This window comes from Amphiura filiformis, chromosome 11, assembly GCF_039555335.1.
Source record: "Amphiura filiformis chromosome 11, Afil_fr2py, whole genome shotgun sequence".
NCBI lineage: Eukaryota > Metazoa > Echinodermata > Ophiuroidea > Amphilepidida > Amphiuridae > Amphiura > Amphiura filiformis.
The window spans coordinates 3640561-3654519 of NC_092638.1; the positions used below are offsets into that span (position 1 = coordinate 3640561).

Consider the following 13959-nt stretch of genomic DNA (forward strand, 5'->3'; position numbering starts at 1 on the left):
TTTCAACTAAAATTTTACACAATAATAATAATAATAATAACTACTGTCGGTAGAACATCCCCCATTAGACCCTACGTATAAACAAAAAAAAAAAGTGGCCGTTTTTTCGCTTCTGCTTTTGGACATCCGTGCACTTTACGTTTAAAGCAATGATTTCAAAAACAACATGATCCACGAAGGGCTTTAATTGGGCCTTCATTTTCACACATTTTCAAACTTAAGTTTTACAAGCTTCAATTAACCTTCATTTTGCACAAAACGACTGCGCGGGAGCATCCCCCTCAGACCCCCCCCCCTGCGTATGGATAAACAAGTCGCCCTTTTTGCTTCTGCTATGGACATCCACCCCTTTGTGTTTAAAACAATCATTTATACAATAATAGTTAAAACTTTTCAATGGCTTCAATTAGGCCTTCATTTCACCATTTTCGGGGTTTTTTTTTCAAATTAAAATTGTACCCAATAATGCAAAAACGGTCCAAAATGGCTTCAATTGGGCCTTCATTTTACAAAGGTTTCTCACCTGAAAGGTGACCACATCGCCTCTCAGACTCTCCAACCACCCCCCCGGCCCATTTTTCTATAGGATCGATGTCCCTGCTGGCGCCACATGGGACGGATTCCCCGGTCATTTGTCGGATGTTGAACGATCGGACCGGTCAAAACGCATAGAGAAACGAACGGAAATCGGACCCCAAATCCCACCGAATTTTCTGCCGGACTAGCCACCGGACAATATATAATCGTTATGAATTCGGCAGAGTGACGAATCGAGAAATTTGACGAAATTGAGTATGTACGCTTATGATCATGTTTCAGGTTATCTTTTATTTCCACCAAAAATTAAGTGTAAATCTTACTCACCGACGTAGTTATTGAAATTTTGATTTGGACGATTCGCGCCTAAGTGCGATAAATGAATTCGGCAGAGAGACGAATCGTATACTTAGCTGTACACATCATGTTGGTTTATAATATTGTATAGCGGGAAACCCCGAATTTTCTATATTACATGTCCTATACTGATATTTTGATACCAACGTATAGCTATATGTATCTTCTATCCAGTGATACCAAAATAAGTACAAACATTTCCCACATGATATTGCTGTGGTTTAATAATGTGAGTGCACCTCCGTGAAATTAGAAAATCCCGGAAAATCATACGCAAAAGGTAGGCCAGTATTGTTATTTCTGCTATAAAATCCTCCAGTTTTTGTTAAATATTACAGGGATGACTATTTATAACATGCAAGTATTGCAAACATTTCGTGTACATTCACTTCTATAATATACATTTCAAATGAGTGCTCAAAATGTTTTTAGAAGGACCAATAGAATAGTACCAAGATTTTCAAACGCCGTTTACTCAGAACAGCAATTTTGCGTATTCGGCACTCTGCCGTGTTCATAACGATATCATAATACTATTTACAGAGTGTCCGTCCGTCCGTCCGTGAGTCCGCGCGCTATCGCGTGCGCGCGGATCGCTTTCGCTGAGTACCAACGGGCGCAGTGTGTGCAACTGAAAGCATTAGGCCTAACAGTGTGACTACCATGTGCATCTCATCGGACCAATAGTCCTATTTTAAACACATATTTCAATACGGAACGCGTGCATAGGCCTATTTCAGTAGAATATGACTATTTCCGGGGTCATCCAGAATGGTTAACATTAAAAAAATCAGTTATGGTATGGCATTATAACCCGTTATATTAGGCGTTATTGCGTTTACTAATTTCGGGGATCCTATTACAAGAACTGCCCGACCCGAGAACCGCGAAATCTAGTGTTGTATAATACGGCGATGTACGTTGACCCAGTACGTTTAAGTGTGACAAATGCATTAAATTGATTAACAAAAAAAAGGTTTTAAAATTACAAAACATTTATACGAGATCGTTTTTTGTATTTTCGGGTTTTTGTTTTTGTTTTTTTTGCTTTTTTTTTTTTTTGTTGTTTTTTGCTTTTGATTTACTTTTTAAAAATGCCCATTCTCACACTATAAAGATACACGAAGATTCAAATTTGTCCAGATTGCCTGAGTGTCTACTATTCTGTAGGACAAGTTTCAGATCAAAAATGTCTCAATATAAAAGCCAAAAACTTATTGTAAATTAACACGATCATAGTTGCAAGAATATTGCAACAATGTAAGCCCTCTTTTCCTTCGTAACATGCAACCTAAGTATCGTTGTAGGTTGTTTTAACGCGGCTGTGTACTCTAGACATTGTTTCTTTCGCGAAATTGAGCTTTTTTGAAATGTATTTACTTTGTTATGTTTTTTATAAATACAAGGAAAGAAAATCCAGATTTGTTAACCCCAACTGCTCTATTTTATGGATTTTATTTCACTATTTCACTGTTTCCACAATTTAAAAGGAAAGAAAATCTTTGTTGTACCATCGGGGTATACGCGCGCAACAATGCATCGCGTTTTGTAGACGCGCAATTTGTTAACGCACAGACACGCTACGCATACGCAACGCTTATTTGCATGCGCGGCGCATCTTATGGAAGCACCACGGAAGCACTGATTTCATAAAAACCTAGCGGTCAAATGGCTCCGTTTTAGCTGATAAAATGTGAATTTTTTCAAGTTCTTTCCCCCGATTTAAACATCAAGATATGAATAAAGTTCGCCCAAACTTCTCAAGGGGCTGTGGATTTACCCGATGTTCACGCAATGTAAGGTAGAAAAACGAGAACTGCCGCATTCTTCTGTGAGCATTGATCAAAGTGCAAAATGTGACCACTTTAAACTTCAACGGCCTTTATTTCAATGTTAATTTTCTCGTTAAAATGACGATTTAGGTACACGATAACTCAATAAGTACAGCATCTATAGGTAAGCAATTATGCTCATCATAAAAAGCATGATCGACTTAAGAAACGGTTTTCTCATTTTTTTATATTTTGGTCTATTTCCGATTTTAGGCATCATTTTGTGCAAATAGGCGTTTTTGAATTTTTAAAAGTTAATTTTGATGCCTTATATGTGACCGTACAGCACGAATGAGCCGTAAATGTCCTCAATTGTATTCTGAGTTACAGTGTAAAATGGGCATGAAGGTCATATTCATAGGTATTTCAATTTGGTGCTACGTGTATCTCATTAAATGAGGTACACGTAGCACCCAATTGAGGTACTTATGAATACGACCTTCATGCCCATTTTACACTGTAACTCAGAATACAATTGAGGACATTTACGGCTCATTCGTGCTGTACGGTCACATATGGTCAATATCTCAAAAAATAAGGCCAATATCAAAAAACTAAAAAAACCGTTTTTGGAATGGTGTCTCAAGATTAAGAAAAAACCAAAACGAAAATTTTTGGAAAGATTGTTTTTTGTTATGATGTACCGAACAAAATTGTCAAAACTCACTTTTTGTGATTTTCTTCAAAATTGTTGTTTTTGCACCAAATCGGTATTTATATTAAGATTTATTGATGTATTGCCTTTATAAAAATGTATACTTTTATATATCTTGCGTGAATAATTACAGAGTTATGGCACTTTTACTACATGCATGTCTGAGAGTACACAGCTGCCTTAATACTATAACCAATCGCACACTTTTTTCCTTTCGTCTTTCTTGTTTTTTCATGTCTTATTCAAATGTTTCCACAGAACTGCAGCTGCGATAGCCTACGGTCTCGACAAAAAGGATGAAGTGAAAAACATCCTGATATTTGATCTTGGCGGGGGAACGTTTGATGTATCACTTATGACTTTTGACAATGGAATCTTTAAAGTTAGAGCCATTGACGGTGATACACATTTAGGTATGAAACCTTTAATTCAAGACATTGTTAGTCAATCGAGAAGTAACCAAGAGTGCGTAAGAATGACAATCTACGTCCAGTGGCGTATAGCCAACTTTCTTGGTTGGGGAAGAGAGGGGCAAAATTAAAAGTTCGTGGTTACAGACGAAAACACTCCCCGTTGCATTTTGACCTGGCATTATCGGTGGAATATATGCATTTTTTGTAGAGAGACAGTACATGTAAAGTCTTCGAGTCTCCAACAATGCGCGCGCAGCGATCAATATGCTGTCTTTTACACTATTTTTGGCCAACGATCGGGGTGAAAAGGGCTTTATGATTGTTGTTTTTTGTATTTTACACTATTTTGGCCCATGATCGGGGTTCCTTGTCACTTTGCTTTTCCTTTGCCCTTCCCATTTTCTCTTTAATTTTTTGTCAGAGGGGCACTTTCTTTAGAGGTATGCTTTCCACGCCGTAAACGCCTAACGGCGTTTCTTAAAGATCGCGCTAAACTCAGATTGTAGTTAACGCTTGATTGACTATGTAAAGCTATGAGTGAATGTTCTTAGTCATAGATTACATTTAGTAGTTGGAAACAGAAATAAATCTGGAACTTACGTTTGCAACTTTGCTACGTTGCTTCTGGAACCACCAGACTTCATAAGGCAGCTGACCCGCTGGATTTGTCACGTGATAGACGATTGGTATTCACTTTCAATCATAAGTCGGAATTTCCCACGCCAGTGAGCACACTACGTGGCAAACAAGATCATTTGGGGGGGGGGGGAGGGCCATGGGATTTTTGGTCTGGCGGACTTCTTTTGGCCGCCGAACTGCCGAAAAAAAAGAAATCCCCGAATTTTTTGTTATTGAAATTTTAATTTTAACTAGTGGGGTAAGTTTATTGTCGAAATCCCATCGCCCTCCTGGAAATCAAATGGTACGCCCCTAACAGTCAAAGTAAAAATGTTTTAACTTGGTGTATGGTGTTGTGTGTGGTGACACCGATTGCTCAACTGCTTATGTTGGAGAATTCAAACAGAAGCGCAAACGAAGTGTAAAATTCTGTCGAGTTAAAAAAGAAAAGATTTAAACAGATACGTTACATTCAATTAAAAACAAAGAAGTCGTTATTCTAGATCAGGAGGAACAGTGGCATAAAGTAAGTTCAATTAGTAGATTATTTATCAAATTCTCTCCATTGTTATCTTCAATAAGCACACAAAGTCAAAGGGTATATGTGAATACTTTCAATTTATAAAACTTGAAGTACCTTTACACGAAAATACCACAAGCCATGAGTAAACTTTGGCATCTACTATAATGAGCGAAGTGTGTCTGGGTGTATGTCTGTCTGGCTATGCGTTTCGCCGTGCTTTGACGCATCGATCCGATATTTCGGATATGAATGGGTATCGAGAAAAGCATGTCCTTCGGCTGATTTAAAGGTCATCGGATGTCAAGGTCAAAGGTCAAAATTTCAAACTTTGTCCGATCGGGCTCAATCTTGGTGGGTGGAATCCTTGATGCCAGAGGGATGTAATGCGCGAAACGAAACTGAGGTCAACCGAGGTCAAAGGTTATCACGGAGGGGTCAAATTTCAAACTTTGTCCGATCGGGCTCAAACGTGATGGGTGGAATCCTTGATACGAGGGAAATATATGCGCGAAACGATCCTCAATATGACAGGAACATGTCAAAAAGTCAAAAGGGTTATCAGGGGTCAAACAGCATTGCTATCAGTTACTCTCACAACCAGGCTCTCACAGCTACAGGTGAACTAGTATTGTTAAACAAACTCTGTGTATCGCCCCTTTAAATGACCCTTTGTATTTAAGGTCAAAGGGTGAAAGTCATGCACAATCTGTGTAGCCTCAAACAGGAACGCATTGTTATTTCAAGAATTAAATATCGGCTCTTATTTTTATTCGCGAAAGCAGGCAATGAACTCCAAAGCGAAGTTTTTTACGCCAGCTAATTCAATTGAAAATCAGTCACATAAAAGTGATTTTAAATTGATTAAAGTGGAGTTTGCGTCGAGGTTTAATCTTTCAAATGAGTTACAACATACGCGGTAGCATCATCTCCATACAGAGTAGGTATATAAAGATGTCATAAATGTCATGTATATAATGGATATTATAATACGTCACACTCATTTATTCAGGTGGTGAGGATTTTGACCATCGCGTAATGGAATACTTCATTAAACTTTTCAAAACAAAAACCGGGCAGGATATGAGAAAAGACAACCGTGCAATACAGCGACTACGACATGAAGTCGAGAAAGCCAAACGAAAGTTGAGTTACCAGGTCCAAGCTGGAATCGAAATTGACTCTTTGTATGGAGGACACGACCTCTCAGAAACACTTACCAGAGCAAAGTTTGAAGCTCTGAACATGGTAAGAATGTATAATATTTTGAACATGTTGAATTAGTAGGAGACGGGTGATATTCATATTTTGGACCCCACAACAATGGGTTGTGTGTTATGGCACATTATGGTTGGTCGTTTGCCTGCTTAAAAAAATACTAACTTTGCATTCCAAACGCAACATTTTTAACCCACTTGTAATGACTAGGCTCGTACAAATGAAGTGTTAAGTCTGATAAAATTGCGTGGATCTAATGGTGTATTTGGAAGAGGCAAGATTCACAAAAATACCAAAACAAGGACGGAGAACAATCATTTTGATACAGCCTGTATTATCATTTCAGGATTTGTTCCGCTCAACATTGAAACCCGTTGAACAAGTGTTAAAAGACTCCGGCATTGCAAAAGGAAACATTGATGAAATTGTGTTGGTTGGTGGATCAACACGAATACCCATGATCAGGGAACTTGTTAAAGACTTTTTCAATGGCAAAGAGCCGTCTAAAGGTATCAATCCAGATGAGGCTGTGGCTTATGGTGCTGCTGTAGAAGGAGGAATTTTAAGTGGCGAAAAGGAATTAGGTAATTTTCAATAATCAGGAGGGTAAAAAAATTAGCTATAACAATTAAAAAATCAAAAACCTACTTAAAATATCAATCATGAAATTAACTTAGGGTTCAACGCGGTCTAATTACACATAAATTCCTTGAAAAAGCAATAAAATATTTTACAACATAATTGTAATAAATAGATTGCTTCTTGGGTAATTGGAACAATCATTTTTTTAATTTGAGTGGAAAATAATGCATAATGTTATTTGGAAAAATTTTTAACATTTAAACAACTTCTTTTTATACAGACTATAACAATAAAAATTCGTCGGCTGTATAGTGATTTTTGGTCATTTTTTTTAAAAATTGGCACATATGTTTTTAATGATGTTCTCTTTCATTTTTCTAAGTCTCATCAGTCATAATTAGCTAATTAATTAGTAATTAATTAATTAAATGTGGCGTATAGTTACAAAGTGAAATTTTTGTATTCCATAGTGGCGTATCGACCATACGCCACTTTTTATACACATTTTATAATTATGAAATATCGGCAAAATGAAAAATATTGTATGTCATAGTGGCGTACACGTATCGGACCTATACGCCTATGGCAAGCCAAGGGGGCCAAAAGCGTGGAACAGCTACGCGTAGCTTCTTTCTCGTTACGAGCAGCTGTTTGACCAATCAAAATAGTCAAATTTAATCACGTGGTTGGGTCGTTAGCTGCGCGTAGTATAGTTATAGGTATCCTCTTTCACAATTATTATCTTGTAATTAATTTACGGAATTAGCATAGATAACGAACGGGTAAAGGAGGCCAAATCACAGCACGTGTCAAGAGAACATGTTGCTAATGCCTGGCTAAAACGACACAAAGCATATTTATTTAGTGTTTCCAAGTTTACACCGTGTTTAAGAGCAAGTAACTTTATACTCGGGCTGTATTAGCGGTGCAGGGGATATGAAGGTCAAACAACAACAACTACTGATGTAAAGCGCTGTGTAAAGATATTGCAGGGAAAGCGATATCACATGCCACTGTGTAAATATGGAGAGAGTAAAATGGGTCATCAATTTTTTCGGAAAGGGGGGGTTCCTAAATTTACAAAAAGTCGGCGTCAATAAATTGCGGCCCTCACTCATCAAAATGTTATGACCCCCGACACCCACCACCGATACACCGTACCCCCTAGACAGGCTAAAATTGTATTGAAATCAGTCTATTTGAATACAATAAACACACTATCTGTAGTCATATGACTCCCTACATTTTGTCATTATCAGTTTATGACCCCCTTCCCCTTATTTTTCTTTCCAAAAAAGTATGACCCCCTATATTTGGGATCCCCTTCCGAAGAAAATGATAGCCCCTAAATATAGAACAATCATCATTCTGTTCAGATATTACTTTAATAGCACCTATACCATTTTTTGCTGATATACTACAGATTTTACAAAAATTAACAACGTAATATTTGTGAGAGAGGATGTTTACATCAGCTCCACGTGTTTAAAACCGCGAATCTGATTGGTTAATAAGCTGCACGTAACGAGAAAGAAGCTGCGCGTAGCTAGTCCCACGTTCTGAGCCGCTTAGCTTGCCATATACGCCACTATGGAATACAAACGACGAAAAGTAACGCCATAGGGATTACACGGCGACCGAGGTGGCGTAAGGTTAACGTTAGGTTAGGGTATTGCGTTTTGTTTGTTTTCCATAGTGACGTATAGTTTTATTTTTAGTTTGCCATCAATAGTATGTATTTATTTCTTTTGAAAAATATATAACAATAAAATCTATTTAGTATACTACAGAAATTTCACATCATTTACAAAATATAATGAATTCGATTTTAAATTGGCATTTCTTCAAAGCCGATTTTCTCGGAAAGTTGTTTATTCGCGGCGCCCCACTATACGCCACTATAACGACGAATTATGCTGAATTACCTGATCCTCACGTATGGACATGGAAAACACTGTGACAATACGTAGTTGTATTGTCACGTTGAAGACCGTGCTTGGAAGAGTATACCGTTGTCAAAATACCACGTACTTTAGTACAGTAATAACGCCCTCTGTTGGTCATAATTACGTATTTTCAACGTTTTGTATGGGGCTGGCTGGGGGTGGCTACGCGGGGCGTTATCTCAAAAGACAATATTGCTAAGACAATATCAGTTGTTCAAGGTTGCGCCGCAGGCTTATAAATAAACAATGTTGCTCCAAAAACAATAGCAAACAAGCTTAAACTATAAATTAGCCCCCGATAGAGGGCAGGGCCTGAAGAATGATGGAATTTATGGGGTAAAGAGTAAAAAAAATGTAAAAGTAGGCCTATGAAATGGGTGACGAGCGGTTCGTAAATATAACAGAATTTTCGTTATCAGTTCGTCATCCTTAAGGTTACTCTTGCTTTCTTGCCCTGCGGGGCCCTTATATATATTTACATTATATTCTAAAAATACTAGTTTTTATATTCTAGTGTTATATTACCTAAAATATTTCTTCACTCTAAAGTGAATTATGACCAACAGAGGGCGCTATTACTGTACTAAAGTACGTGGTATTTTGACAACGGGATACACCGTGACCATACGTAGGCTAGCATACAGCATACTCTTCCAAGCACGGTCTTCACCGTGACAATACACTACCTATTGTCACAGTGTTTTCCATGTACAATATGTGTGTATTGGGTCCAATTACCTAAATCGTCCAGTTGCGCCACTTTTGACGCGCATATCAAGCTTGCATCGGGTAAAAGTGACGATTAGCAATTGCATTTTTGATTTTCGAACAAAACTAAAATGGCGTAAATGTGATATGCAGTAGAATCAGTAATATCTTGGCTATCAGAAAACTTTGCTTGGATCCTTTCCTAGTCCAGGTTCAAACGCTGTGCCCGATTGTACTTAATCGCCCGGATAGGGCCACTTTTTGCCACGTATGAAGTTTGCACCTTGTAAAATGCTTCTGGTCAAAGATTTCAGAACAAAAACAAAGTTTTTACATGTTTTTCTTTCCCTTAATTGACATTAGTAAATAAATAATATATTTATTTCCATTTTATAAATTAGAATATCACTTCAAATGCTTCATTGAATAAAATTACCCATCTTAAGGGATCTGGAATGAGCGTTTTGAGCTTTTTTTTAGTTTTTGTGGGACATGAGAACATATCAGAAATTTGATATTTTTCACATTTTTGATATATAACAGTCCTCGAAGTAAATTTCATAAATCTAATGATATATTCTTAAAGTGTATGTGGCTGGGAGGAAAAGCCGACGATCAATTGAACATTTTGACCTTTCATATTGAAGATGTGAATTTTTTTTCCTAAAAAGACCTAATGTTTTTTGGTGTTTTGGGGAAAAAATCCATATCTTCAATACGAAAGGTCAAAATTTTGAATTAATCGTCGGTTTTTCATCCCACCTACATACACTTAAAGTACATATTATCCGATAGACAGATTGACTCTGAATAGACTTTGGCTGTGTTGACACCATGGAAAGTATATTCTTTCACATTCCCAAGTGATGGTAGTTCATCGTGTCGTCTGACGATTGCCTTTTAGTAGGTATATCACCTCAAAAATAAGGGCAGTAGAAACACGTTATTTAATGTTTCTACATGAATGACCTTTATTAAAGCATCAAAAATAAAAAAACCGAATTGAAATCGGTCAATGCATTGTGACGTAGTGTCAATTTTAAGATGCTCATAAATGGAATGCAAATCTGCCACAAATTCCTAAAATGACAAAATGACAAAATTGGCACATTTCGAGATTTTGAAGGTTTATTTGGACACTTGCTTGAAAAAGCAACGTTAATTTAAGTATTACAGGTTAATTGCCTATCTTTTTTAACTTCGTCAAAGAAAACAAAATTAAAAAATCTATCATTGAATAATTATAATAAATTACCAAATATACTATTTTAGCAATTCCGGCCAATCTGCAGACAAATTAAAGTTGAAAAAATGACTAAGTTCAGCTAATTAATATGCAAAATTGATGCCAAAAGAAAACCGTACATGATGTCAGGGTGCGGTTTTTTCACAAACATATGTGTACAAAGTTCTTTCAATTGATAACAAAAAAATACACAAAAAGTAATTAATTATGCAAATTAGGTAATTACAGCTAATTATGTATTCATGCTATAATTATGCAAATTAGGCATGAGTAATTTTAGGTTTTTTTCAATATTTAATGAACGTCTGTTCATTCATCATAATTTTTTTAAGTATGATCCTGTTATGAGGTTGAATAAATGAACTGCAGTTAATTATTTAAAAACAATACAAAAAAAATAAAAGTTTGACATTTTGACGGTGTCTAGAATATAATTTTCATTTTTACTGTAAACATGGTATGTGTCACCATTACTCAAAGCCAAGTCCGAAAAGTAAAAATTAAAATTCAGTTGCAATGAGACTTTAAATTAACATTTTGTCATCTGGATTAACATGGGAGAACAATCGGTAAAGTGAACAGCAATTTTACTGTACCGCGTATACAAAAATAGTATGGCCTTGGACACACACAATGGCTTAGAGCTATTGTGGTTTGGAAAATTACTCCCTAAAAAAACATTGATTAATGTTTTGCTTCAACTGGTTTTAGGGAAGTGTTTCATTTGTTGTCGACGGAATTAATTTACATGCTAAGAAAGATTAGTATTTCAGCTAAATGGTGGTAGTTCCTTTACTTCAATAGGCCTATATTTACTGATTTATGAGCGATCTTCAAAAATCCATAAAACAGGCAGTAGCTCTTAAACAAAACAATTTTTAATTTTTGAGGACCCGATGTTAGCCTCGGAAAGGCTTCACACATCATATATTAAAAATTTAAACAATTTGGATAAATTAAGCATATGAAGAAATGCATTTATCGACATGGATGTTTTCTAAAATTGGCCAAATTTGAAGCGCGCCCTTTTCAATTCACTGTTATGCTTGCATGCACAGTGTAGCAGAATCATTGTGCAGCCACTGTGACATACCTACTTTTAGGCATGAAACTCAGAGTAACGACTACCTATTCTGGAAGGTCTGTTCTTTGAATTTTTATTATCAGATTTATAAAGTTTACTTCGAGTACTGTTAAATATCAAAAATCTCAATTTTTAATCTTTTGCCATAAAATGTGTTGTATTACATTGCGAATTTAAAAAAAATCAAAATTATTTGATATCAGAAGACCATTCTTCGTATTCAGAATGCAATTCGATATGTCTGATGTGCTCTAATGTCCCACAATAAATACTGTCCAAATGTTCACACCCCACCCCTTAAGAGCACCGACAAGATGGTTCGTGATTCAACTCAATTCAGTCATTTTTGAAAGTGACTCCAGCTGTTTTAGGACTACTTTACACAATAAATTGGTCATATCTTTGCTTGCAGACCACCGATTTAGAAATTACCTTGACGACCAAGTAAAACTCAATACAATTAATAAGTGACATGTTTGCCTAATACTATTTTCTAAATTGAATAACAATTTTTGTTACAACCTGTACATAATTATAATACTTTTACATATCTGGATTATAATGACACTCGTTTCTTTCGTTTGTAGCACTGATAGTTCTTCAAGATGTAACACCATTGACAATAGGCACTTCGATAACTTTGAGTAATAACATCATGGATCCTGTCATCAAGCGCAACACAGAAATACCATGCAAAAAAACAAGGGTATATGTTACAGCCCTAGATGGTCAGACTAACGCTGATTTTTCGATTTTTGAAGGTACACAGATTTAGGATTTAAAATGAAAATACTCTTTTCACACTCTTTACAGACAATTTAATAAGCTCTCACTCGTGCACAAATCTACACACCCAATAACTTTGTTTTGATATATTTGCTAGACCTAATATATGTTTGGCAACCGGACTATTCGCCGTCGAAGTGACGTAGTTCATCGGATTAACTACCATAATAATGGATGAATACAATTTTGACTATATCGCCTTGCACTACAATGTTCACGCGGTACCTATGCATTGAACCATAGATGTCAAAGAGGCTGATCACTCGCACCTGTAAGATTAGTGTCTTTGAACAGAGCTGTATTGTATTCGATCTATGTTGATGTTTGCTGACATACACAGGTGATTTGTGCAATCTGCTTGTAGTGCATGACGATCTATTCAAACGTTCATCCTTGCTATGGTAGTTAATCACCCATAGTGGGTAGGAGAACATGAAAACTAATATGAGATACTGCATTAGGATCACATATTTTAATACTTAAAAGTATCATGTGAGAGTATACTCTTGTACTCCAGAAGACAGGATCACATATTAAATGTGCGACACTATGGAATATAAAAAGCAGGATATGGGTATCTCAAGGACAATATTGTTCAAGGTTGCGCCGCATGCTTACAAAGAAACAATAGCAATCAAGCTTAAACTTTAAATTAGCACCCGATAGAGGGCAGGGCCTGAAGAATGAGGGAAATTATGGGGTAAATATTAATAACGGAATAAACTGCATAATCATATTATTTAGATTTATTCCGTTAACAATCTTATTTTAACTTATCAAATTACTAGTTTTTATATTCTATGGTGTCAAGTATTTAATATGTGATCCTGTCTTCTGGAGTACAAGAGTATACTCTCACATGATACTTAATATGTGATCCTAATACAGTATCTCATATTAGTTTTCATGTTCTCCTACCCACTATGGGTGAGTTAATCCACGATTATGACGTCACTTCGACGGCGAATAGGGCATGTATGAGCAATTTCTGCATAAAGGGTGAGACTCATAAAAGGGGTGGGGCCGTACCCAAGCAGCTTATGGGATGGATTAGATCGTATATAGGCCTACTAGTTTGTTCTCCTCCCCTGTTCTCTGTTTTTCCGTCTTTTTTCTAGCTTTCTAACACGGGGCCATTTGACCACTAGGTTTTTATCAGTGCTTTTATAAGTAAAGTTGTGTATCTGTGCGTTAAAAGATTGCGCGACCACGCAACGCGATGCGTGTGTACCTCGCTGGTGCAACAAAACTGTCTTACCTTTCAAATTTCGAACACGAGCGAAATAATGAAATAAAATTCCTAAAAAACGCAGTTGGGGTTTACACATCAGGATTTTCTTTGCTTGAACTTATAAAAACATTGCGAAATATATACATATCTAAAATGCTCAATTCCTCGAAAGAAACAACGTTCGGAGTAGACAGCCGCGTTAATACGAGTTTTTTTTTACAAAATT

General features: G+C 36.4%; 1 protein-coding gene across 1 annotated transcript in view; it reads left to right on the forward strand.

Annotated features, from left to right (window-relative positions):
• Positions 1 to 13959, forward strand: part of LOC140164232 (endoplasmic reticulum chaperone BiP-like) — a 28071-nt gene that overhangs the window by 11724 nt on the left and 2388 nt on the right. The window contains exons 6-9 of the mRNA XM_072187488.1: positions 3640 to 3794; positions 5945 to 6180; positions 6497 to 6734; positions 12304 to 12477. Coding sequence (XP_072043589.1) covers positions 3640 to 3794; positions 5945 to 6180; positions 6497 to 6734; positions 12304 to 12477 — 803 coding nt within the window. The remainder of the gene's footprint in view (positions 1 to 3639; positions 3795 to 5944; positions 6181 to 6496; positions 6735 to 12303; positions 12478 to 13959) is intronic.